Source organism: Amorphotheca resinae (assembly GCF_003019875.1).
Source record: "Amorphotheca resinae ATCC 22711 unplaced genomic scaffold M430scaffold_13, whole genome shotgun sequence".
NCBI classification, from domain to species: domain Eukaryota; kingdom Fungi; phylum Ascomycota; class Leotiomycetes; order Helotiales; family Amorphothecaceae; genus Amorphotheca; species Amorphotheca resinae.
In genome coordinates, this window is record NW_020194483.1 from 20,955 (window position 1) to 42,079 (window position 21,125).

General features: G+C 51.3%; 8 protein-coding genes across 8 annotated transcripts; 3 read left to right on the forward strand and 5 right to left on the reverse strand.

The window, feature by feature from the left end:
- Window positions 1–171: 171 nt before the first annotated feature.
- M430DRAFT_31202 (hypothetical protein) lies at window positions 172–1,936 on the reverse strand (the record flags this gene model as incomplete). The annotated part of the gene is made up of 3 exons (XM_024866018.1): window positions 172–206; window positions 354–530; window positions 586–1,936. The coding sequence occupies 3 exons, from the start codon at window positions 1,934–1,936 to the stop codon at window positions 172–174; spliced, it is 1,563 nt and encodes a 520-aa protein (XP_024716862.1).
- Window positions 1,937–3,127: 1,191 nt separating this feature from the next.
- M430DRAFT_109578 (hypothetical protein) lies at window positions 3,128–4,266 on the forward strand (the record flags this gene model as incomplete). Its single annotated transcript, XM_024861287.1, has 2 exons — window positions 3,128–3,934; window positions 3,991–4,266. 2 exons carry the CDS (start codon window positions 3,128–3,130, stop codon window positions 4,264–4,266), a joined length of 1,083 nt encoding a protein of 360 aa, XP_024716863.1.
- A 1,248-nt stretch (window positions 4,267–5,514) lies between these two features.
- Window positions 5,515–6,399, reverse strand: M430DRAFT_128467 (hypothetical protein). Its single transcript, XM_024862066.1, has 3 exons — window positions 6,030–6,399; window positions 5,886–5,971; window positions 5,515–5,817 (listed from the first exon to the last, which is right to left on the reverse strand). Exons 1-3 carry the CDS (start codon window positions 6,273–6,275, stop codon window positions 5,580–5,582), a joined length of 570 nt encoding a protein of 189 aa, XP_024716864.1. The 5' UTR covers window positions 6,276–6,399; the 3' UTR covers window positions 5,515–5,579.
- Window positions 6,400–7,296: 897 nt separating this feature from the next.
- Window positions 7,297–9,133, reverse strand: M430DRAFT_61666 (hypothetical protein; the record flags this gene model as incomplete). The annotated part of the gene is made up of 5 exons (XM_024868940.1): window positions 7,297–7,628; window positions 7,677–8,199; window positions 8,251–8,278; window positions 8,328–8,900; window positions 9,080–9,133. 5 exons carry the CDS (start codon window positions 9,131–9,133, stop codon window positions 7,394–7,396), a joined length of 1,413 nt encoding a protein of 470 aa, XP_024716865.1. The 3' UTR covers window positions 7,297–7,393.
- Window positions 9,134–9,270: 137 nt separating this feature from the next.
- Window positions 9,271–10,781, reverse strand: M430DRAFT_69748 (glycoside hydrolase family 64 protein). The gene is made up of 2 exons (XM_024869450.1): window positions 10,637–10,781; window positions 9,271–10,584 (listed from the first exon to the last, which is right to left on the reverse strand). Exon 2 carries the CDS (start codon window positions 10,553–10,555, stop codon window positions 9,449–9,451), a length of 1,107 nt encoding a protein of 368 aa, XP_024716866.1. The 5' UTR covers window positions 10,556–10,584; window positions 10,637–10,781; the 3' UTR covers window positions 9,271–9,448.
- A 182-nt stretch (window positions 10,782–10,963) lies between these two features.
- On the forward strand, window positions 10,964–13,484 carry M430DRAFT_45432 (hypothetical protein). The gene is made up of 2 exons (XM_024867769.1): window positions 10,964–11,210; window positions 11,355–13,484. The coding sequence occupies exons 1-2, from the start codon at window positions 11,095–11,097 to the stop codon at window positions 13,219–13,221; spliced, it is 1,983 nt and encodes a 660-aa protein (XP_024716867.1). The 5' UTR covers window positions 10,964–11,094; the 3' UTR covers window positions 13,222–13,484.
- A 192-nt stretch (window positions 13,485–13,676) lies between these two features.
- On the forward strand, window positions 13,677–15,774 carry M430DRAFT_69750 (hypothetical protein; the record flags this gene model as incomplete). Its single annotated transcript, XM_024869451.1, has 4 exons — window positions 13,677–14,054; window positions 14,123–15,394; window positions 15,451–15,626; window positions 15,682–15,774. Exons 1-4 carry the CDS (start codon window positions 13,784–13,786, stop codon window positions 15,772–15,774), a joined length of 1,812 nt encoding a protein of 603 aa, XP_024716868.1. The 5' UTR covers window positions 13,677–13,783.
- A 1,650-nt stretch (window positions 15,775–17,424) lies between these two features.
- On the reverse strand, window positions 17,425–20,503 carry M430DRAFT_185760 (hypothetical protein). The gene is made up of 8 exons (XM_024863902.1): window positions 19,681–20,503; window positions 19,626–19,628; window positions 19,434–19,449; window positions 19,280–19,387; window positions 19,164–19,235; window positions 19,034–19,117; window positions 17,799–18,990; window positions 17,425–17,751 (listed from the first exon to the last, which is right to left on the reverse strand). The coding sequence occupies exons 1-8, from the start codon at window positions 20,277–20,279 to the stop codon at window positions 17,471–17,473; spliced, it is 2,355 nt and encodes a 784-aa protein (XP_024716869.1). The 5' UTR covers window positions 20,280–20,503; the 3' UTR covers window positions 17,425–17,470.
- Between the last annotated feature and the right edge of the window lie 622 nt (window positions 20,504–21,125).

The window sequence follows — 21,125 nt, forward strand, 5'->3', positions numbered from 1 at the left end:
TTCTTCGTCGACGTTATTTAGCAGGTGTTTTATCTTTACAACATAACAGCATGTGAACTTTGCCATTATTTAATAATTACCCACTTCAGTAAACATACACTCTCATGCATAAGTCTCGAGACCCACGGACTAGGTTTATTAGTGAGTGAATAATAACAAAGCTAAACTACGTTAACAATGTAAGACCTGTCTGGCATCGAATAAATCTAAAGGATTGTGTATTCATAACGCATAAACCTCTTACACATAGAACAAACTGCCCACTATACTGGCTTACCACCAATATCAATTTAGCCACCCATAGCCCTTTAGAAACACTTAAATTGTTGCGTCGGAAGTATTTCAGGCTTTACCTGTAATGTCAGGGCTGAGATTGCGTCGACGGATCTTCATCGGCATAGCAAGAGGGTGGGCATTGACAGTGTCCGCTGTCTGAAGCTCGAATCCCGGCTCCACGAATTCGAACTCATAACGGCGTGCCAATGTAGCTATAGAAACGAGGAGCTCCAGGTAAGATACATTTCGGCCAGCTATTGGTTTATTTAGTGATTGCTTTATGAGAGGATGGGAAGGGTGTGGACTCACTACACGCACGGCCACCTGCGGAGAAGGGGATGAAAGTCGACTGGAGCTCGGCGGCATCTTCTGCGAGCCATCGCTCGGGCTTGAATACCTCGGGGTCTTTGAAGTACTCGGGGCTATGATGCAGAGACCATGTTGGGACGGAGACGGTAGTGTTTCCAGGGATCCATTCTCCTTCAATCATCATGCCCTCAGGAGGCGTGAAGCGGGGCAGTCCACCAGGAAGAGAAGGCCGCATGCGCATCGTTTCATCGAGAACAGCACGGAGGTAGGGGAGGTTCTTTACCGCGTCGTAGGCAGGCACAACTTCCGTCTCATCAATGGCGTCGTCGAGCTCTTTCCTCAACTTTGCCGCTGCTTCAGGCCATTTCGTGAGCAGGAAAATGGTGCTGACGAGAGCGATTGTAGCTGTATCCGAACCAGCAAGCAAAAGAAGGGAGCACTCCGCAACCAGCTCTCCAATTTCCAGGCCCAGGGGTTCGTGGTCTTTGGTCCAGAGTAAGGCCTTGAAGAAATCGTTCAACTCTTTGCCCTCTTTCTCCTTTTCTAGGCGAGTTCGAACCATATGAAGAACGATGGCCGTCCAGTTAGATCCCCCGGTCCAGCCTTCATGCCATGCGGTAAGGCGCTTATTAAGATGGTACAGCGGCGTGTACCACCCAAGAGAAGAACCGATGCGTAGGGATTTGCGCACATCGGAGACAGGATGGACCTCATATACAGTCCCATCAAGCTTCTGAGCCAGCATCATATCATCCCCTCTCTCGACACAACCCAAATGATGGCTGAAGACAAGGTCGCCGGTCATATCAAAGAGGAACAAGTTAATGAACCACGAGACGTCGATGGTCTCTCTAGTGGCAGCTGTCTGATCGAATCTCTTCAGAAGCTTCTGCGTATCCTCGATAACCACGTGCTCCATATCGACGATATTCTTCTGTGCAAAGGCAGCTGCCAAGCGCTTTCGTTTTTCGCCGTGGACCTGTCGATCCGTAGTGTCCAAGCTGCTCTCGTGAGTCCCAGTAAATTGCATGTAGAATTTATCCTTGGTAGCTGGACTGCCATGGCCGTAGATATCCTTGACTGCCTGACGTGAGACGAAGGAGACATGATTTGGGCCGACACGGACGATTTTTCCCAACCGCTTATGAGCTTCGTGGGTAGCTTTTGCTCGATTATGGAACCACTGATGTTTCATCATCCAAAGGTTGGTGAAGCCCGCGATACTAGGAGCACTGAACCGACGAAGCCTTTTAGGGTCCCGGAAATAATCGAATATAGGCCATCCAAAGCCTACTCCGACAACAAACAGGATGGCAACCTCCCATAGTCCAACAACAAGAGCCTGTTGCATGTTTATGGTATCGATATAATGATATGTTGAAGTTGGGTACGCTCGTCAATTTTTGCTGTGGTGCAACTCACGGGTAGCTTCGTAGATGGGAATTGTCGACTTGACCAAGTGCACTAGATATACCTGAGAAAGCGACCTAACCAACTTCTGGTGCCAACCAGGCATAACGGATGGGCTGGGAGTCGTGTGCATGGTGCAATGGTGGGAGATAGGAAATTCTGTGCGATGTCTCAATCCTTCCTTTCCTCTTCATCCGGTGGTCCCTTATGAACATCAGTCATGAGTTCTTCGCCTCATACCGTTCAGGGGAATGTCAGACAGATTCTTCGGGAAATGCGTCCCCCCGCACCCCGCAACCCCACGCCCCGGATGCCAGGAATCATACTCACTTCTAAGGCAAAGTTCTCGCCCTCGCGGTATTCTTCCCATTTGGGATTTGCTTCATGTGACCTCGAGTCCTGAGTCGTCTCGCGCTCCAGAGATGCAAACGTGATATGCTTCCGTTTGCAGCGGTACAGGCAATAATCTCCATCATGTTAGCAAACTTTCCGGGGGTGTATTTTCCGATCGGGGAATTCTTTCCGAGACCTCTTCGCTATCCCGGAGACAGTCGCTCGGGTTCGGACTCGAGATGGAAAATGGCGCTGGGTCGGGTGGCGCGCCGTCCTTGAGCTGGTGTGGAAAATGAAGCTTTGGGACTGTAAATTCAGGTCTGAAGATTCTTGTGTTTATTGTTCGCCCTTCTTGCGTCGTGCTGATTTTCATCCTCGGAGAGATGTTCCATTTCCTTCGTTGCTACCCCAGCTTTACCCCGTGGGGGCACTAGTGTGCCCCACGACATGCACTCGGTACTTTTACCCCACATTTAGAGATGTAAGCCTGCTTGGGGTATGGCGAAATCAGCTTGGGTTACTTCACTAGTATATGGTCCAGAAGCTCCTGAACTCTGGGGGGTTTTCCAGATTCTATTTTTATAACCTGGATTCTTACTCCTCTTCCCCTCTCTGTCTTTTCAGAAGAATCAAAAGGCATCAGTTATACTATCCAACCAGCCGAGCAGAAAGACTTTTACTTCAAGGGAAAAGGACCAGAAGGTTACTACCGAGTCATTTCATATACACTCCACATCCTCCCCGCGTCGAGAAGTGCACGCCTGGAGATAGAATGGCGATTGACGGCGTCCCTGAATCGATGCTGGCATGCCAGATAGTCGAGTATCATAAGCCGCACCAGATCCGCCGGATCCCAACCCCTCAGACCCTGCGCCCCCATGATCTCCTGCTCAAAGTCGCCGTCGCTGCGCTCTGCCACTCCGACCTGGAATACGTGGACGGCACGCTGGATATCCAGCTCCCTGTGACAGCTTCCCACGAGGGCACCGGCGTCGTCGTAGCGAAGGGGAGTGCCATCACTGACTTTGAGATCGGCGATCGTGTTTTGGCGGGCCAGACATATGGCCGGTGCGGCGAGTGCGATGACTGTCAAGGCCCGGAGAACTACCGGCATTATTGCGAGAATAAATATAACATGATGAGTGTGAAGAGGAACGGCGCCTTTCAGGAATATCTCATCGTTGACGCGCTACAATCGACCAAGATCCCGGACGCGATGTCATTCCTGACCGCTGCTCCGCTGGCTTGCGCTGGGGTGACTGCTTGGAGGGGCGTCTTGCAGGCGGAGCTCCAGCCTGGGCAGTGGATCGGTATCATTGGTTCAGGGGGTGGGCTAGGGCATCTGGCTGTTCAATTCGCGAAAGCCAGGGGTCTGAAGGTAATTGGTGTTGATGCACGAGATGATGGTTTGGCGCTCTCGAGGGAGGCGGGCGCAGATATCGTGCTTGATGCGAGGATAGGGAAGGATCGTGTGGTACACGAGGCCTTCAAGGTCACAGGAGGGAAGGGAGCAGATGCCACGGTGAACGTCAGTGATGCAAAGACTGCAGCCGCGACAGCATGTGCAATAACGAGGAAACACGGTACGATGGTTCAGGTTGCTTTGGTATAGTTCGCCCCAGCTCCACAACTGTGCATCGAGTGCTGACAATAAGCCTGTAGGCCCATGAACTGGGTATTCCGTTCGAGGAGTACATTTTCCGTGATATCCGCATAAAGGGGTCCTTTATTTGTTCCCAGAAAGAGACAGAAGAGATGCTGGACGTGGTTGTCAAGCATAACATTAAGGTTACCTCCAGCATCTTTTATGGAATCCAAGAGATACCCAAGATAGTCGAGCTCCTTCGCGAGGGAAAATACCAGGGTAAAGGCGTCGTTGTTATTGATGAAGAGGCAGTGAGGGGTCGACTCTGTCAGGAGAATCGATCCAATCTATGAGTTCCAAGGGTTCATGAGTAAGAACTCAAGAGCTTTTGAACCAGATCTCTGTGACACAAAGAATTATTAACTATCCCCACGTCTTTATATAACTCCCAATATGCCACATCGTGTTTTCTGCAGCTTAGTGCAGTCCTGTGGAAGAATTTATTGGAGGATCTGGGCGTAAGCTCGCGGTGTTAGCAAAAAGTAGAGCAGCGGTAGTCTGAACGGCTATTATGAGCGGCGTGGCGGGGTTCCCGCAGCTATAATCACCTTTTCCCAATGGGCGGTAGTAGCTGTAGGGACAAATAATTCCATCTTGAGTCTTCTCGGTGTTGGGCGCAGAGGTGATTCTTGACCAGCTGTGCTCCAAAAAGAATGTTTTTGACTCGATATTAGAGGCCCTATGGGGCGCGTGAGGAAAATGCGAAAGCTGTTGCAGCGTACGGTATTTTATATATACGAATTGTTGATGGCGGACATTGAGCAAACGAGAGGGAGGTGCAGGGAAATGTACAAATCGACGAAAGCTCCTGTTCAATAGTAGTGGTGGTTACAGCCCCCCTATCTACAGAACCCTTGGCGAGGCACGATCTAGGCTTATCAATACACTGATATTTACAGCTAGAGCTGTACTCCTTCAAGGCTAGGAATATAAATGATAGAGCACGGCTAGTCACGATAAAACATGTGGTAATCTTTGCGTAAGTGTGCACATAATAACTCGCAGTGCCCAATCACACAATTGCACAATTGGCTCTAGTAGAGGCGGGAAAGACGGGTGGTGCAAGACGCAACATTCTCCCGCAAGGTTGTGAGTCTTGAAGAAGCTGCCAACAAGAACTTGGTGATTGGTTCCGAACTTTCGGATACGGTGAGTTCGTAATCAACAAAAGATCCTGAAAGGCAGAGTCAACATCCATGAGATAATAACACTGGAGGAAAAGACAGCAATGACAGCTAAAGCCTCTTGTTCAAATGCTGTGTAGGATGGAGCCACGCCGTGCGCCGTGGCTGAGCTATGAGTCAACCTCCCTATATAGTACAAACTTGTACAAGATAGAGAAAAGACGCATGTAACGTGTGGTTGATAAGCATTGTTGGGACACATTGAAACATTTGGAAGCCCCTCCTGTTGTGTAGACGTAAGGCTGCCCCTTTCTTCTGTCTGTTCCCACTAGACACAAAGCATCAATCTTAGCCTAATCCAGCTCGTACAACTGCACCCTCAACCAGAAGAAGAGGGACTTCAAATGAGACCTAAAGCACGTTGATAAGAAATGGACGATGGGAGTAAAAGCTTAATAACAGGTAAGGTACGTTACTTGGTATCAACTGATATTCGCCGGCGATATCTCCAGCTTTACACACGAGTTCCTAACCGGATTGTAGACGAAGCCATGTACTTCTAAACCCCTCTCGCGGATCGCTTTCATGATACTCGGCTGTTGCATGATCCAATGGACCTCTGCCAGGACGTTCAGCTCCACTAACCGCCGGTCACGCTCCTCCACCCCGCTGCCGTGCCCGAATTTGTCTTCGCTCACTGTCTCCAGATCGTTCAGGCTGCTGTTGAGGGTAGTCAGGAATCTGTCGAGGGTGGGGCCCGCCGCGGTGGGTGCTGGATTGGTACTTACGAGAGCCAGCCCGCGTAGGATTTTATGTCTGAATGAGTGTTGATCAAGCCACAGCCGTAATGTCCGCACACGATAATGTGCTTGACCTGCGAGGATTAGGCCCATGTTTGGTTGGAAACGAAGAGAGGGGTATTGGCAAGATACCTGGATGACCTCAACACAGAGCTCGATTGCACTCAAGCTGCTTGTGTCCCCATTAGACAGCTTGTTGCCCAGGTTCCGATGGACGAAGAACTCTTGACGCGGGACGTTGAGGGTGTCTGTCTCGATGATCTGGCTGTCTGAGCAGCCCACCCATAGGATCTGCTGCTGTGGGGTTTGGAGCGAGGGGATGAAGTCGGGCGGCACAGGAACCGCGGTATAGTCGACGTTTGCGAGAAAGTTCTTCATCTTCAAAGGGATGAATGTTATTTGGTACAAATACTGATTGATGATGTCCCGTCGATATTGGGCTCCTCAAAGAATATTCGAGTGGTTCAACGCAACGTGCGGCTAAGTAATAGGGCTTTCAGCCTAGGGAGGTAAATTTTAGGTTTCTAAAGTGAGCTTCCCACAGACCCCGCCATCACGAGTCGATGGGGGAGGCCCGACGTAGCGGGGGATGGCCCGATTCGGGAAAGGCCAAAAGGTTGTCTAAGGTTTCTAGGATTCTCGCTTTTAACAGTCTGCCATGTGGCCTCACAATTCCGGTGTGATCAGACCATATATCACGCCACTTTATAGTCCCTTCCCGCAAACCATTCCCAAAGGGACACTTTAGTATGCGGCTCCGAGACCAAAGCATTCCCTTTCTTACCCTATCTGGCATGGCGTGGCCAGTCAAACTGCTAGGGCGGCCAGGCACAATCCCCACGATTCCAGACGATCGTTGCGCATTGTCCTGCGGAGACGCCCTATAGGCAAGAGGCGTGAATAGTAATCCACCCGGGCCCAAGGTCAAAATTCCACGGGATGGGCTAGGGAAATGTAGGAAAGCGATCGTGTGCGCTGCGCCCATCTTGAGTCCTATTGCTTAATAGGTATTGATAGGTTTTTGCTTACTCCATGTATATATACACATGTATGCATGTATGTATGTATGTATGTATCTTCCATGGCTCAGACACAAAACAACAGGGTAGGGCGGGAAGTCAGCACTAGTCGCTGCGCCCCCGAAGTAGAAGATTGGTGTGTGGATGATCATGATGATGAGAGATGCGGGGGAATAGAAAAAGGAAAGGAGGTTCGGGGACCAATGAATACTCGCCAGATGAATCGGGATCAGCGTAGCAATCTTACTCTGCACCTGATACATCGGTTTTGCGGTTCTGAATCTATCAGTCTTTCGTTGCCAGAGAAAGCAATCTCGTTCGGGGGTTCAAAGAATATGGAAACAGTTCAGGGGCCCTCTCCTCCATCATAGGTGGACCATGCTATATTCTGGTTTCCAAAGTTTCGTATAGATTATATACCTTAGACAATATCAAATCCCTATCGCCAACCGTGTGGATATCGTTAATCATTATGCGTTACTTCGTGCTGATTCGGCCCACTGCAAACCCGAGGATTTCTCTCACGCCAGCCTTTCTTCCGTGCTTGCGCATCGTATGCACCCAGTTCGAAATTGCCAAGGACAAGAGAACGACAACATTCATAGCTACAACCGCCACGAAGAACTGCCATATGTTCGGGTTCGAATCGCTGCCAGAGATTTCAGAGACGTTCATTCCGTAAACTCCAGACATGATAGTGATAGGTGCAAATCTAAGGGGTCAGAATCAACGGGTCCTAAGAGACAGGGCTGAGACTTACAAGTATGTAAAAGCATTAGTGAGACTGGTCCATCTTGACTCCGACTTGTGCTGAGAGATCGCTGCCATCTTATGCCGAGCCGACCATAGCAGATCGGTTTGATTAACAAGATGCTTGAAGTCCTCCTCTAGTCTTTGTCTGATATCAGCCGTGTGCGCCTCGTCCTGGCCCCTCCACCCTAGGCTCCCGCCCCTCTGAACCATCGCTAACGACTTTTTGATCTCTTCCGTATGTTCAACCGATGTGTCGGAAATACCGTTAATGCGCTGATCCTCTTCTCGGATAGTGGTAATAACCTCACTCCAGCAGAAGCAATTAAGATAAAGAAGATTAGCAATAGTGTAAAATGGAGAGGACGCTGCCTTTTCGAGGTTGACGAATTCGAAGGATTCGAGATACAGCTCGCGGAAGGATTTGGGCTCGAGTATCCTGGGCGAGGGGAGTGCGGATTGAAATGCTGGCGGATCAGTGACGATGCGGGGGGAGAGGGCGATTTTCGTATGCGAGCTGAAGAAGATGATGCCTTGACAGATGGAATGTCAGTACAACCCAGGAAAAGAGTTCATGGTCTTACCAGTCCATCCAGTACCTTGTTCGTCGGGCTCGGGTAGAAGTTAGAGAGCAATCGTAAACCGTGTGAATGTTACTAACCTGAATGTAGACCAAAACTTTGAACCTCTCTGTGTCGGTCTTAGAATGTGTCATTCGGTCCAAGACACCAAAGCCGATACGGATGTAAGGTGCTCGATGTCGTTGCGCAGGCGTGAAAACATGATTCTTGCTATCGATGGCCCAGTTAAAGAACCGGGGATCCAGCCCGAAAGAGCTCCCAAAAGCCTCTATCATGCCCGCAGAAGGGCGACTGCTGTACTCTGCCATGTAGAGTCGCACGTTGACGCCCTCCCGACTCTGATCCTTCGTGAAGCTGCTCAGATCATGTTCGTTGTTGAGATCCGGCCATTGCTTTAGCTTGAAATCGTCTAAGATATCCAAGACCGACACGACAAATGGTTCAGTAGGCGCTGGTCTATCGCTCATGTACTCGTCCAGATCCTGCAAATTAGCCCATCCTGCCCCGAGGAGTTGGTGGACATATTCGTGGTACGGTTTCCGGGCGGGCTGACCCCACTCTGGCTGGAGGACGTGAGCCGTCTTTGCTCTTTTCCGCCATCTTCTCACGGGCTCAGTCTCGGTCTCGGAATAGAGGGCATTGCTCTCGGATTTCTGATCTCTGGGGCGTCTATTTGTTGTTGCAGTTGTGTTGAATGGCACGATCGGAATCCCGACTCAAGGGTTGCGGGGTCGGATATTATCGAGTCGGCTGGAGAAGAAGTCATGACGGCGGCATACGCTTGGCTAAACTATGTGGGCCTCGTCGTGCTATTTAAGAGCGCCAAGCTGACCGTCGCTGATCCCCTGGAACCCCGGAAATAACCCATGTTGGTCATGTTGGTCATGTTGGTGATGTTGGTTGGCCATGCTGGCCAACCATCTTTCTGACTGCGCCTTAATCGTAGACATCCCCCCGTCACCTACACCCCAAATCAAAGTCCAATAAAGAGAAACTCGGCAGCTCAATATAGAACAAGCGTTTCTGGTATTTAAAATATCTGGAATGAGATGTGGAGTATCTATTCTCATTCGACATGGTACGCAAACCAAAGTGATCAAAGTCAGCGGGCCCTTTTCGTCGCACCTAATACGGGATGGCATAACTCATGATGTATTGCAAAAGCAAGTATTCGAGGATGGTTTACAGTTCAGTAGCTTCATTATCCAATCGTAACCAGGAAGGACTTTGGAGACCCATTGACAAAGCCAGATTGATCAACCCCTTCTGAGGCTGGGACATCGTCATAAGGAAACGCGTAGCCTCGCCCATCGATATTCGCTTCGTGAACGAGGCGCGCATAATGGTTCGTGATCTTGTCCTTGTAGTATTGGGAGACCCGTTCGTTGTTGGGGTGAACGTCATTGACCAAGAGAGTCGACCGGTTCAAGCCAGCGCAGATACGGGCCGTCAAGGGGCCCAAAGCTCCCGCATTGCTGGCAAAAGGACCCGTACTGCAGCTAAAAATGTCGGCACTGGATGGTTTTCTAAAAGATCCAATGCCATGGAACTCTAAGCTACCGTTGGAAACCTTGGCAGTCAGTTTGCCCCATTGAGCTTGGGTATCGACAGTGAGAGGCGTTCGACTATACTTCTCCCAGACCTGGTTGACGTAGGAATCGTAGTACCCTTGGAACATGTTACCGTTCATCACAGCGCCATTATTTGGGCTCAGGACCCGCAGTTTCCTTCCTTCTGACTCAAAGATGAGTTTGTGCCAGTCGTTGCCATCAACCAGGTGTTGTGCCTCCAGGCCAGCACATATTGATGCAAGCCCGTCAGGCTTCAAACCAAGAACCTTCTGGACTTCGCCGTCGTGTGGGGTCATGGTCAAGGAGACCGGCAAGCTGACAAAGTCCACATAACTTATATTGGCGTACAGCTGGTTATTAGCGAAAGTAAATTCGCAGAAATCCCACTCAATATGAATATTAGGATCCGAGGGGTTAGTGACCGAAGGCTCGACGATTGCCGGTCCCGGGTTCACCAGAAAGGTCAACTCCTTTCCGATCGAGAACCAGATGCGGCCACCAGCGAGCTGAGGAATGGTGATCCTGGTGATACTGCCCTGGGGACCGAGAGGGATCGAACAGTCTTCCGACAGAGGGGCACAGGTGTGGGATGGCGAGGCGGGGAAGTAGGGGGTCTTGCCATCCGCTCTGATCAGACACACGTGATTCCCGTTGTCGAGTGCTTGTCCCGTGACATAGGCGTAGACTTGACCGGAACTGATCCTGTTCTGGATATCGATGTCCAACGTGGGAGCCATAGGTGAGAGCCGGTAGGTCAGGGAGGATTCTGTAGGATGAGAGTCAGGCAACGAGGGGGTATAACGCATAGAGGGACATACGGAGAGGTCGATGGAGCAAGAAAGAAGGCGGCAACAGGTTACAACAGACGGTGTGATTTAGGACGAGGGGTTGCAAGAATAAGGAAGGCAACCGAAAGAAGGAATGTAAATCAAATATCCATGTATGTGTATGTAATTATGAAAATCTACGTGTAGATATGGATATACATCTATAGGTACACATATACACATATAATACATGGGAGAAGACCTCGAATAGGGGGAGATGTTGGAGAGGAAAGGGGAGCCGAAGCGTGCTGACTCAGCCCCGCGCCATACCGCACTCGTCGCGCGCGGCGAATTCTGTAAAACCTCGCACGCAGTACCGGACAGTACAGGAGCCTGCTATCCTCTCCAACGCAGTCCTTCGGTCGCCTCAACCGACCATCTCGACGACTCCGAACTCGATCATCAACTGTCCATTCGTCGCCCGCGCACTCGGCGCTCCCGCTGCCAACATGGTCTACGACTGGGAGAACAAGGAGGAGATATGTTACCGCATGTACATCGAGGAGAAGAAATCGTTGGAGGAGATCATGGAGTATATGAAAACCGAACACAAGTTCGCTCCCAGGTATGTATGCAGCGCCCAGTAGACGTACTATGTATGTATGGGCACCGCGCCGTACTGGTACCACTACGTTCCCATCCCCTTTCATCCACCACCACCCCCCCAAACTTAAATCTCGTCGTCCGTACTGACTAGACTCGACCTCAGCAAACGGGCCTTTCAGACGCAATTCAAACGATGGGATTTCCCCTCGAAGCAGAATCCCGCGCACAAGAATGCCGCCCTCGTCCAACGCGTCAAAGAGCTATGGGACTGTAATACCTCCCAACGGGAGATGCTTCGCACGCTGAACGAAGAGGGATTCGACATCAAGGAACGCGAGCTCATGCGAGTACGAGCCAAGAATCGATGGCTGTTGCGCGTCCCCAATGGGATGAAATCCAAGAAGAACGATACAGACCAAGAAGTTATCAACCAGCTGCAGCAGGCCTTGTACCCCGACGGACAGCTAGCAGATGCCGAGGGGGAGGACGAGCCCGTGGAGATGTCGATGCCTATGCAACCCACGTCTCGTCCCGTACGAGCTGAATCTCCCCCACTCAGCCCCGAGGTATTGCAGAAGAGACAGGAACGGCTGGCCAAGCTTCAGGCCGAATCCGCAGAGCGCTGGGCTACACGAAAGCGTCGCCGCCGAACTCGTGGCTGGGCCGGTCTGCCCGCTGATCCTCCTGGACCTCCTCGTTTCCCCTCCGAAACCACTATCGATGAGAGCAAGGCTTTCCTGAGTCTCGATAACCGGCTTTATCGCGACATTCGGGCTCGATTCCAGCGTATTTGTGAAGAGGCAGACATCATCAAGAAGACTATTGCAGGTCCCGAGCGATGGGAAGCTGCGAAGGATAGGCTGATCCAGGAAAGTCCACATCTGCAGTCTGTATTCTGGGGGAATGATGACAACCAGGAGGCAAAGAAGCTGGCGCTGGATGTTGTTTGCAGCGATGTTACCAAGAGGATGCGAACACTGGAGCGGCGTATGACAATCGCGGAGGCCAAGAATACCCTTGGCATCAACCCAGAAGAGTCTCGCCAATTGCGCAATGCCTTCTACCAAACCCTCAAAGCGGATCATTTCACAAGCAAGCTCGAAGCCGGCGAGGAACATTGGAAGGAGCTCAAGGCACAATGGATCAACGGTTCCCAGTTGCTGCAGAACATTCTCGCTCCAGGAGATGCTGATCCCCGACACCAGGAGAAGGTCAAGGCCATGGAAGTTCTCTGTAGAGATGTTATGAAGCGCCTTCGCGATGACCAGACGAAGCGCGATCCGACCAGGAAGAAGAAATTCGATTCTAACTACACTGCACCCGAACAATCGATGCAAGCTATGCCACAGCCGATACCACAGCCGATGCCACAGGCTATGCCACAGTTCAACGGCGGAAACGCCAACAATGCTTTTCAACCTACTCATCATAACCTCGTCCAAACCGCAACACGAGCACAGGCTCAATCTCAAGTGGTGCAGTCTCAGCCTCAGGCCCGTCCCCAGGCTCAAGCACATCAAGTGCAACAGCCGCCACCGCATCCACAGCAACACCCACAGGTCATGATGGATCATGGAAATATGCAAATTGATCCTTCGCTACTCCTTGCCGCTGCAAATGACCCATCACTGATGAACCGAGGCATGCAGAACATGCAGAATCAGTTCGCCGAGCAGCAATATGCTGATCAGCAGTACGCTGCCCAAGCTGCGCAGGCCGACTTTCCTCCTTCACCATCATCGATCGCCGTCTATTTCCGGTTACATCCTGCTTCGGATGTTCAATCGAATTCTCGGCTGTGGGTGAGCACACTCAGCATGGCTTCAGTGGATGAATTACGACAGTTGGCGTCGGTCAAATTCCCGGGGACGATCGCTATCCGCATCGAAGGTGTCATCAAGCAACCAAACGGACATGAGATGACCCTGCCGATCGATTCTGATGAGGAGTTGGAGGCTTACTTGGCGGCCATCAGCGGCGTGAAGCCTATTTTCACCGTTCAGCTGGTGGCTGCATGGAAGAACGGGTAGTTTTGCGATTGGAGGTTGCCAGTTTTGGGTTTATTGTGAGAGTACATTCTAGCCGGATTCGTGCCTTGTTATTGCTACCATGGAAGATGGATTACTTGGCGGTGTTAGATTGGTGGCGTCCGAGGTGTTGCTGATGGGATGCTTCTTTTGCCAGGGAGCGGCTTTGAGCTTCAGTGCTATTTTTGTTAATGCGAAGTCGGCGCATAGCTAGGTATACTACTTTCACACAAGATGAATAATGGAGAGAATCAAAGATTCCGAGGTTTAAAACAACAAGTCCTTGAGCAATGGAACCCAAGCCCCGTAATTCATCATTGACATTGATCGTTGCGTGAAGATTATGCAGCGGGTGGCCATTGGACAGAAATGCCGTGCTTGACGTGCAGGGTGTGATGTGGGGAAGCGGCCGTCTAACCCGGCTGAGTTGAGTTGAGTTGAGTTCCTACTGGCAGACAGCTCCAACATCCCCAAAGATCCCCAACATCACGACGCACGAGTCTCGGCGTGCTTGAGGTCCTCTCCAGTGTTTTCAGGGTAATTGATTGCATACTTGGAGGGCACGATGCCGTTCCCCAGACGCGCGCCTGCTGCACCCAGAGCTCTGCTCTCCCCTCTGACTCGCACCTCTGCGGCTGCACATCTGCGACCTGCTGTCGCGCGACAGGTGAGATGGGAGACGACTGAGAAGAAACGTCCCGAGGAGGGCCGCTCGTTCAAAGGGCAGCTGTACCAAAGTACGGCGTTGCGATTGCAAAAGGAGCGCGAGGACCGAGAGAGATTTGCAAAGCAGAGGAACGAGGGCGCTGGGGGGAGAAATGCGGCATTGACGTTTGGTTCGTCCCCTCCCACCTTTGCCAGTGCTCGAGATGTGTCGGTCGGTACTGATGTGCTTCTTCTGCAGTTATCTTCACAACTGGCCTGGTGGGCTACTACCTAGGGTCGACCAGCTACCCTGCTCCGTCGACCGCCTCAACGACACCGCTCTCGACAATTTCTGCTCCAAGACACGATGTGTCAGGCGCGAATCTGGAGGCTGCCTGGGCGGATTTTGTTGCGATTGTCGGCAAGGAGCATGTCAGTACTACCCCGACGGATCTGGCGGATCATTCTGGTAGCGAGTGGTCATCACACATCTCGGAGGGAGAGAGGCCGTTCCTGGTTGTGTATCCCGAGACGACAGAGCAAGTGAGTGAAATAATGAAGGTCTGTCATCGTCGACGGATCCCCGTAACGGGATACAGCGGGGGGACCAGCTTGGAAGGGCACTTCGCGCCGACGCGTGGAGGGATCTCGATCGATTTCGGCCGCATGGACAAGATTCTGGCGCTGCACAGGGACGATATGGATGTAGTGGTGCAGCCTGCGGTGGGCTGGGAAGCGCTGAACGAGGAGCTGGGCCAGAGCAACCTGTTCTTCCCGCCGGACCCAGGACCCGGGGCGATGATTGGAGGGATGGTTGGCACGGGCTGCAGTGGCACGAATGCTTACCGGTATGGGACAATGAGGGAGTGGGTGCTCAGCCTCACGGTTGTGCTTGCTGATGGGACTATTATCAAGACGAGGCAGAGACCGCGGAAGAGTAGCGCGGGGTACGATCTGACGAAGATGTTCATTGGGAGCGAGGGCACGTTGGGATTGGTTACGGAGGCTACATTGAAGGTGACTACGAAACCAAACACGACTTCGGTAGCTGTCTGCAGCTTCGGCAGCATCAAGCAGGCGGCGGATTGCGTGGGCAAGGTAGTCAACAAGGGGATCCCGATCGCGGCGATTGAGCTCCTGGATGACAACCAGATGAAGTGCATCAACAGTTCAGGAATGACGGACAGGAAATGGACGGAGGCGCCATCTCTGTTCTTCAAATTCGCCGGCACGCCCTCGGCTGTCAAGGAGCAGGTCGGCATGGTCCAGAAGCTGGCGCAGGAGACGGGGAGCAAGACGTTCGAGTTTGCAAAGAACGATAACGAGCAGAACGAGCTCTGGAGTGCGAGGAAGGAGGCCTTGTGGAGCATGATGGCCATGAAGCAGGATAGCACGGATCACGTGTGGACGGGCGATGTGGCCGTTCCCATCAGCAGGTTACCGGATATCATCAACGAGACGAAGGATGACCTGACGAAGAGCGGATTGTTCGGATCTATCGTGGGGCATGTCGGAGATGGGAATTTCCACGGTGAGCAGCTTCACCCAGCAGCTTCACCCCTGTTTAAATCATACTAACATAGGTAGCGATCCTGTTATACAACGACAAACAGCGCAAGACGGCGGAGGATGTGGTTCACCGGATGATCAAGAGGGCCATCGCGATGGAGGGGACGGTTACGGGAGAGCACGGCGTGGGGTTGGTGAAGCGGGATTACCTAGACCACGAGCTGGGCGAGACGACGGTGGATGCCATGCGGCAGGTACGTATTCTTTGACGGCTGTTTCTGGTCCTGAAACATTGCTTACGATTTCTAGCTCAAACTGGCTTTCGACCCGCTGTGTCTGCTGAACCCGGATAAGGTGGTCCGAGTCGAGAAGCCGAAAGCTGGGGAGATCGCGGAGTGGTGATGTTGGCTGTATTGTAGAGGCGTGCATGGAATATAGATATAATCTTACCTGTGATCCTGTCGCCCATGTCTTCTGATTTGATATCCCAGCTACCTAGAGTATTTCCTGAGTATATGAAAAGTAACGTAAGTTGGAATAGAAAATCTAATGATCGCCAGACCTACATCTATCGCGTCCCCTCCCCTATCTCAGATCCTTTCTCTGTCCCTAGGTGAATCTACTATGCCCTCCTTTTCTTTTTCTCTCCTCCTTCAAGGACTCCCTAAAAATCTCTTATCTATCTTCTCTTTACCCCTTACTATTTTTTATCTTTACCCTTACCTACCTACCTACTATCCCGATCTTAAAACCATCAATTCTCAAAACTTCCAATCCTATCCATCTACCTACCTACCTACCCATCCCCCTTAGCCTTCAAAGAACCAAAACTTAAACCTAAAGCTTAATGAGAAGCTACTTATTTTCCCTTTCTTTTCTGTCTGTCGTGATTCCGTCGTTACATATCTACCTTACCTACCTTTAATCTTCGGATTTAATAGCTACCTTAGGTAAGGTATTCTCTATTTCCAGTTCTACATCTCGCATAACTACCTATTTTCTCTGGGCCAGCTCCCTATGGGCGGCACGGGAAATGGAATTGTAAGGTAAGGTAAGGTAGGGGAGAATGGGGAATCTAAGGATCGATAGGATTCCCATCTACCTTATCTATCTATCACGACCCAACCCCACATCCCTATTCCTTTCACCATCCCCCCATCCCAAAACATTCGGAAAAAATAAAATTACGATAAAAAAAATAAAATCGAGTCCTGAGAGGAAAAGCCATCATTTATTGTTTCCCTACAAATATTTATTTCTCAGTTCGGTGTGCGGCGTAGAATCAATCCCTTGATTCCCTTTTTCCCCTTCCAGCCAAAAAAATTCCAAACTCCCCCCCCCCCCTCCCAGCTCCCCTACCGCATCAAAGAAAAAGGAAAAGAAAAAAAAAGAAAAAAGAAGAAACAAGCTGCTTCCACGCGGATTCGAACCGCGGAATCTTCGCATTTGGGATGCCAAGAGTGGTATACAAGTGCGACGCGTTACCACTGCGCCATAGAAGCGAAGCTTGTAGCTCGTGTTGGTTGGTTGTGAGACAAAAGGGGGATTGGGATATTTAAAGCTTCGCTTACATAGATGCGAAATCTATCTAGAGTAGGTATTGATATGGAGTGGGTAGAGTAGGCAGAGATGCTTGCTTGGTAGAAGATAATATGTGAGGGGGGTGGGTGTGATTATGGGAAAGAATGAAGAGAAGGATGATTAATGGATGGATGGGGATGAGGATTTTGGTATGCACACAGATGCACAATAACGACCTCCTATCTCCTACTTTCCTTGAAAGGAAAACATAAACCTATATCTGCAGTAGAAGGGGCTTATACTTACCATTCATAAAAGATGATCGATAATGTGTTAGTCCCCCAAATATATACGCACATTGATATAGAATCAGATATCGATGAAAGCGCACCGATCAGTAGACGAAGAGAAGAGAAGATGAATTTCCATTCTGTTATTATCAAAATGTCACGCAAACCCCATCATCAAAAGCAAACTCTCCCCTAACTAAAAGAATGTATATGTAGCGATCCTTAAACAGCTCAACCAACCCCCCTTAGCAATCTCCCCAACCACCACACCATATCATCAAAACCCCCTAAAACATCATCCTCATCAACCGACTCGTCGCGTCTGGATTCCCGCCAACCACCGACTGGTAGCCGACCTGTGGGTAGAAGAAGGCCGCCACGGCGATAATAACATAAGCCGCGCACAACAAGGCGCCTTCGAGGTAATTTGACCTCCCGTCCAGAACGAGGAAGTTGACGATGAAGGCGCTGACAAAGAGGGAGACGGTTTCGAAGAGGGTGAAGTATAAGGACATATCTTTGGACATGCACCAGCCGAGGAGGACGATGAAGGGGGTGACGAAGAGGGCTGGGAGGTTAGTAAATCAAATTTCCTAGATGAAGAAGACGACATACCGATCTGGATGGAGGAGCCGACGGCTACGCCAATCGCTAAATCCAGTTTATTTTTGCTGGCGACGGTGACAGCCGTAACGTGCTCCGCGGCGTTGCCAACAATAGGAAGGATGATCAACCCGATGAAAGCCTCGCTCAGTCCCGAGTTGCCTGACACCACGGCGTTGATACTATCCACCATGAATTCAGCACAGACGGCTACCAGTCCTGTCGAGATGAGTAAGAGCAAGACAGCGGTCGTGCGGGAGATGTTCTCCTCATCAGACCCTGCTGGCTTTTCTGCTATGACAGCTGGGATGTGCGCAGGCTGGACACTGGTGACGCGAGTGGCTGGACCGGAATACGTCTGGTTGAGTCGATCCGGGAGAGAATTCGTACGTCGGATCCCATACTTGACACGTGGAATTGGTCCACCAGTGGGAGCTGGTGGATCTGGCGCCGGTTGCATGAAGACATTTTGAGAGAACGTCTTTGGAATCTGGGGCCGGATTGAGCTGATGTTGCGCAAATTAAAAGCTCGTTTCTGGGACGAGTCTGTTGCTGGTTCCGTGTCCTCGGCGATATCAAAGTCGACATGTCGGGGCTCATCAACAGTTTCCTCGGGTTTCTTCTCGGTGGAAGTGCTCAGGACGATGCCTTCGTTGATGGTCTCCCCACTCCGTTGAGCCTTCTTACGCTCTCTCTTCTCTCTCCTCTCCCTGCGCTTTCGGTCCCGCTTCCGCTCCTTCGTCAGAGCACTAATGATTGAGTTCTTGCGGCTTCGACGTCCCTTCTCTCCCCCCTCGTCATCACCATCTTCAGCGAAGTCGATGGATCCAAGACGTTGTCCCCCCTCATGACCAAGCGAGTGCGGTGATTCAACTGCGTCGGTGTGATCTGGAGAGATAGAGCCTGTTCCTAGAGAGAGCGACCTGACTGCATCAACATCGGCCGTATCTTTCGAGCATGAACTCGATTTGCGACGACGCCGTCCAGCTAAAACTCTCCGAAGACGTTTAACCGTGGTATTTGAGCTACTTGACCGGTCGGAATCGGAATCCGAGGATTCCGATCCGTCAGAGGACTCCATCCACTGAGCAACGGGACCTGGGACAGATTCTTCGTCGATGATATGTTGCGGGGTGCTCACATACATGTAGGCATGTGACTTCAGTTGAAAGAGGAGGTACATCCCATAGACGATGAGGAGAATCTACGTTGTTAGCAATGATCTCAAGAAATGGATTAGGACATACCACGCTGGTTCCCCGGCTGACTTTCAGTACGGAATTTGTAGCTTTCTTCTCCTGGTCGCTGTTGAACGAAGCATGGAAGGCGGTCTGAGGGGATTAGTACTTGACGCCCACGCCTGCCGACGACACCTACCGGAAGCAAGAGACTCATGACACTCAAACTAAGTAAACATGCACTCATCTGCGTGACCGTGCTATTGTAGATCTATAAGGGTCAGCGGCGCACCCGGCAGCGTGCAAGAAACATGCCTGTTCGCGGAAACGAAGCCCCCCGATCAAGAAACACATTCCTAGAATCAAAAGCAAGTTGGCAAGGATCGAACCGAGCAGTGAAGCCTGGACGATACGGATTTCATTCTGGGAGAGTCAGCGGGGTCCGAGAAGATGCGAACGAGGGTCACACCTTTTGGAGGGCAATGCTATTCGGTTAGAAGATAACAACAGTGAGCATAAGTCTTGTAAGATCACGGACAGCTAGCATGGGGGAGGGGAGCAGAGGAGAGGGACGGATGATTTGGGACTCGATTGATATGATAATGCCTTTAAGAGGGCTTCTCGCTCTTTCTTGTCTTCATCTCTTATGAGGTAGACATACATGCTTGGGGGGTTAATCAGCGGGAGGTCCATCAAGAGGCGGGACGCAAACATACAATATGATAAGTTCCACAGCATTGCCAAAGGTCACGTTCATCAGCGCCCCCACCGTATCGCCCATCCTCTTGGCCACGCTCTCGGTGGCATGGCTGAGGAGGCCCGCCAACGGGATGATGGCTACGGCGTTCAGCCCAAAGACAATGCCCGGTTTGAGCCCGGCGGCCTTTGCTGCAATTCCGACCGGGACAAGTACCAGCAGCAGGTTGATATAACTCGAGAGTATGATGGATTTGGCCGTGAGCCAAAACCTGACGGCAATATTCTTCTTCTTCTTGTTGGGCTGCTCGTCTTCTACGACAGGCCCCTGCCCCTCAGCTTGCGGAGGTGGAGCGGGCGGCGGGTTATCGGGCGATGTCTGGTCTGCCACATGGTTGGCGGTAGGATTCGCGGCCAGGGGCGCGATGCCGTCGAGCTGGCAGGTCGCAGGCAGGACGGTCTGGTGTGCATCTTCGTGGTGTACATGGTGGTTGTTTAAGGGGAGAGTCGGAGGTCGGCTCTTGTCTTTGGAGAATGGAGAGAGGCCATACGCTTTGGATGATGCCCAAGAGCGGATGCGAAATATATACGAGTCCGAGGCCGGTGAAGCTTCCTTCATCGGTGTAGAAGCAGGTCAATGGAGATGAAGTAAAGCTTGAATGAAGCTGGATGGAAGTTAGATGGAGGGGGGGGAGAGGGGGGAGGGAGAGAGATGGAGGAGGGATGGAGGGATGAGGAGGGATGAGGGAGAGATGATGGATGTTCGCCAGACCGAAGGGGGAACGCTCGATAGAAGATAAAGGACAGCCAACCAACTCTACATCAGCCTCGCCAATACCCAAAAGTGGTCATGATAGACGAAAGGGGAGTTGTCGATTGGATTATCATCGTTGTAATCATTGTGCTATGTGGAGATCATCCAGATACGTACCCGGCAGGGCGAGACAAGGCGGTTTGCTTGACATTATTGCTTCACAGTTGACCCAGGAGAGAGACTATATGAGATAATGGGCCCCTCTCTATGATGAGCCAGCAAGTCAATCATCCCAGCCGGTCTCCGATCCCCTATGTCAATCCATCTCCATCTCCACGTCTATCACCGTGTCCATCACCATCGACTCAGAGTCTCAGACCCTCGCGGATTCCCGCGTATTAACCCCAGTAAATCACTCCCGCCAAGCACCTCTCCCTCGTATCTCCAATCATCCTGCGCTGCCAAGTGTCAAGGGGCGCGTAGGGCGGACGACTCGTCCAGGTTCCTTGATTCTTTCTGTTTCTTCTTCTCCGTTGTCTTACATTCATCATCGTTCATCATCATGATGATCCAAGATCTTTCCGCTTTGTGTTTAGAGAGGCCCACCCCGGACGCGCTCTGGTGTGGCTGAGTACGGTGGCTGATGCACCGCCACACGTATGGGGCTTGAGAGCTACCTGTCTGGGGCCACGTGATGAGGAGGGAGCTTGG

Coding starts and splice junctions, on each gene's coding strand:
- M430DRAFT_45432 (XM_024867769.1), top strand. CDS start 11,095: ATGGTCTACGACTGGGAGAACAAGGAGGAGATATGTTACCGCATGTAC. Junction 11,211..11,354: donor GAACACAAGTTCGCTCCCAG/GTATGTATGCAG, acceptor ACTCGACCTCAG/CAAACGGGCCTTTCAGACGC.
- M430DRAFT_69748 (XM_024869450.1), bottom strand. CDS start 10,555: ATGGCTCCCACGTTGGACATCGATATCCAGAACAGGATCAGTTCCGGT.
- M430DRAFT_185760 (XM_024863902.1), bottom strand. CDS start 20,279: ATGAAGGAAGCTTCACCGGCCTCGGACTCGTATATATTTCGCATCCGC. Junction 18,991..19,033: donor TCAGCCGGGGAACCAGCGTG/GTATGTCCTAAT, acceptor CTAACAACGTAG/ATTCTCCTCATCGTCTATGG. Junction 17,752..17,798: donor CGGCTCCTCCATCCAGATCG/GTATGTCGTCTT, acceptor CTAACCTCCCAG/CCCTCTTCGTCACCCCCTTC.
- M430DRAFT_128467 (XM_024862066.1), bottom strand. CDS start 6,275: ATGAAGAACTTTCTCGCAAACGTCGACTATACCGCGGTTCCTGTGCCG. Junction 5,972..6,029: donor TCTGTGTTGAGGTCATCCAG/GTATCTTGCCAA, acceptor TAATCCTCGCAG/GTCAAGCACATTATCGTGTG. Junction 5,818..5,885: donor TCCTACGCGGGCTGGCTCTC/GTAAGTACCAAT, acceptor TACCCTCAACAG/CAGCCTGAACGATCTGGAGA.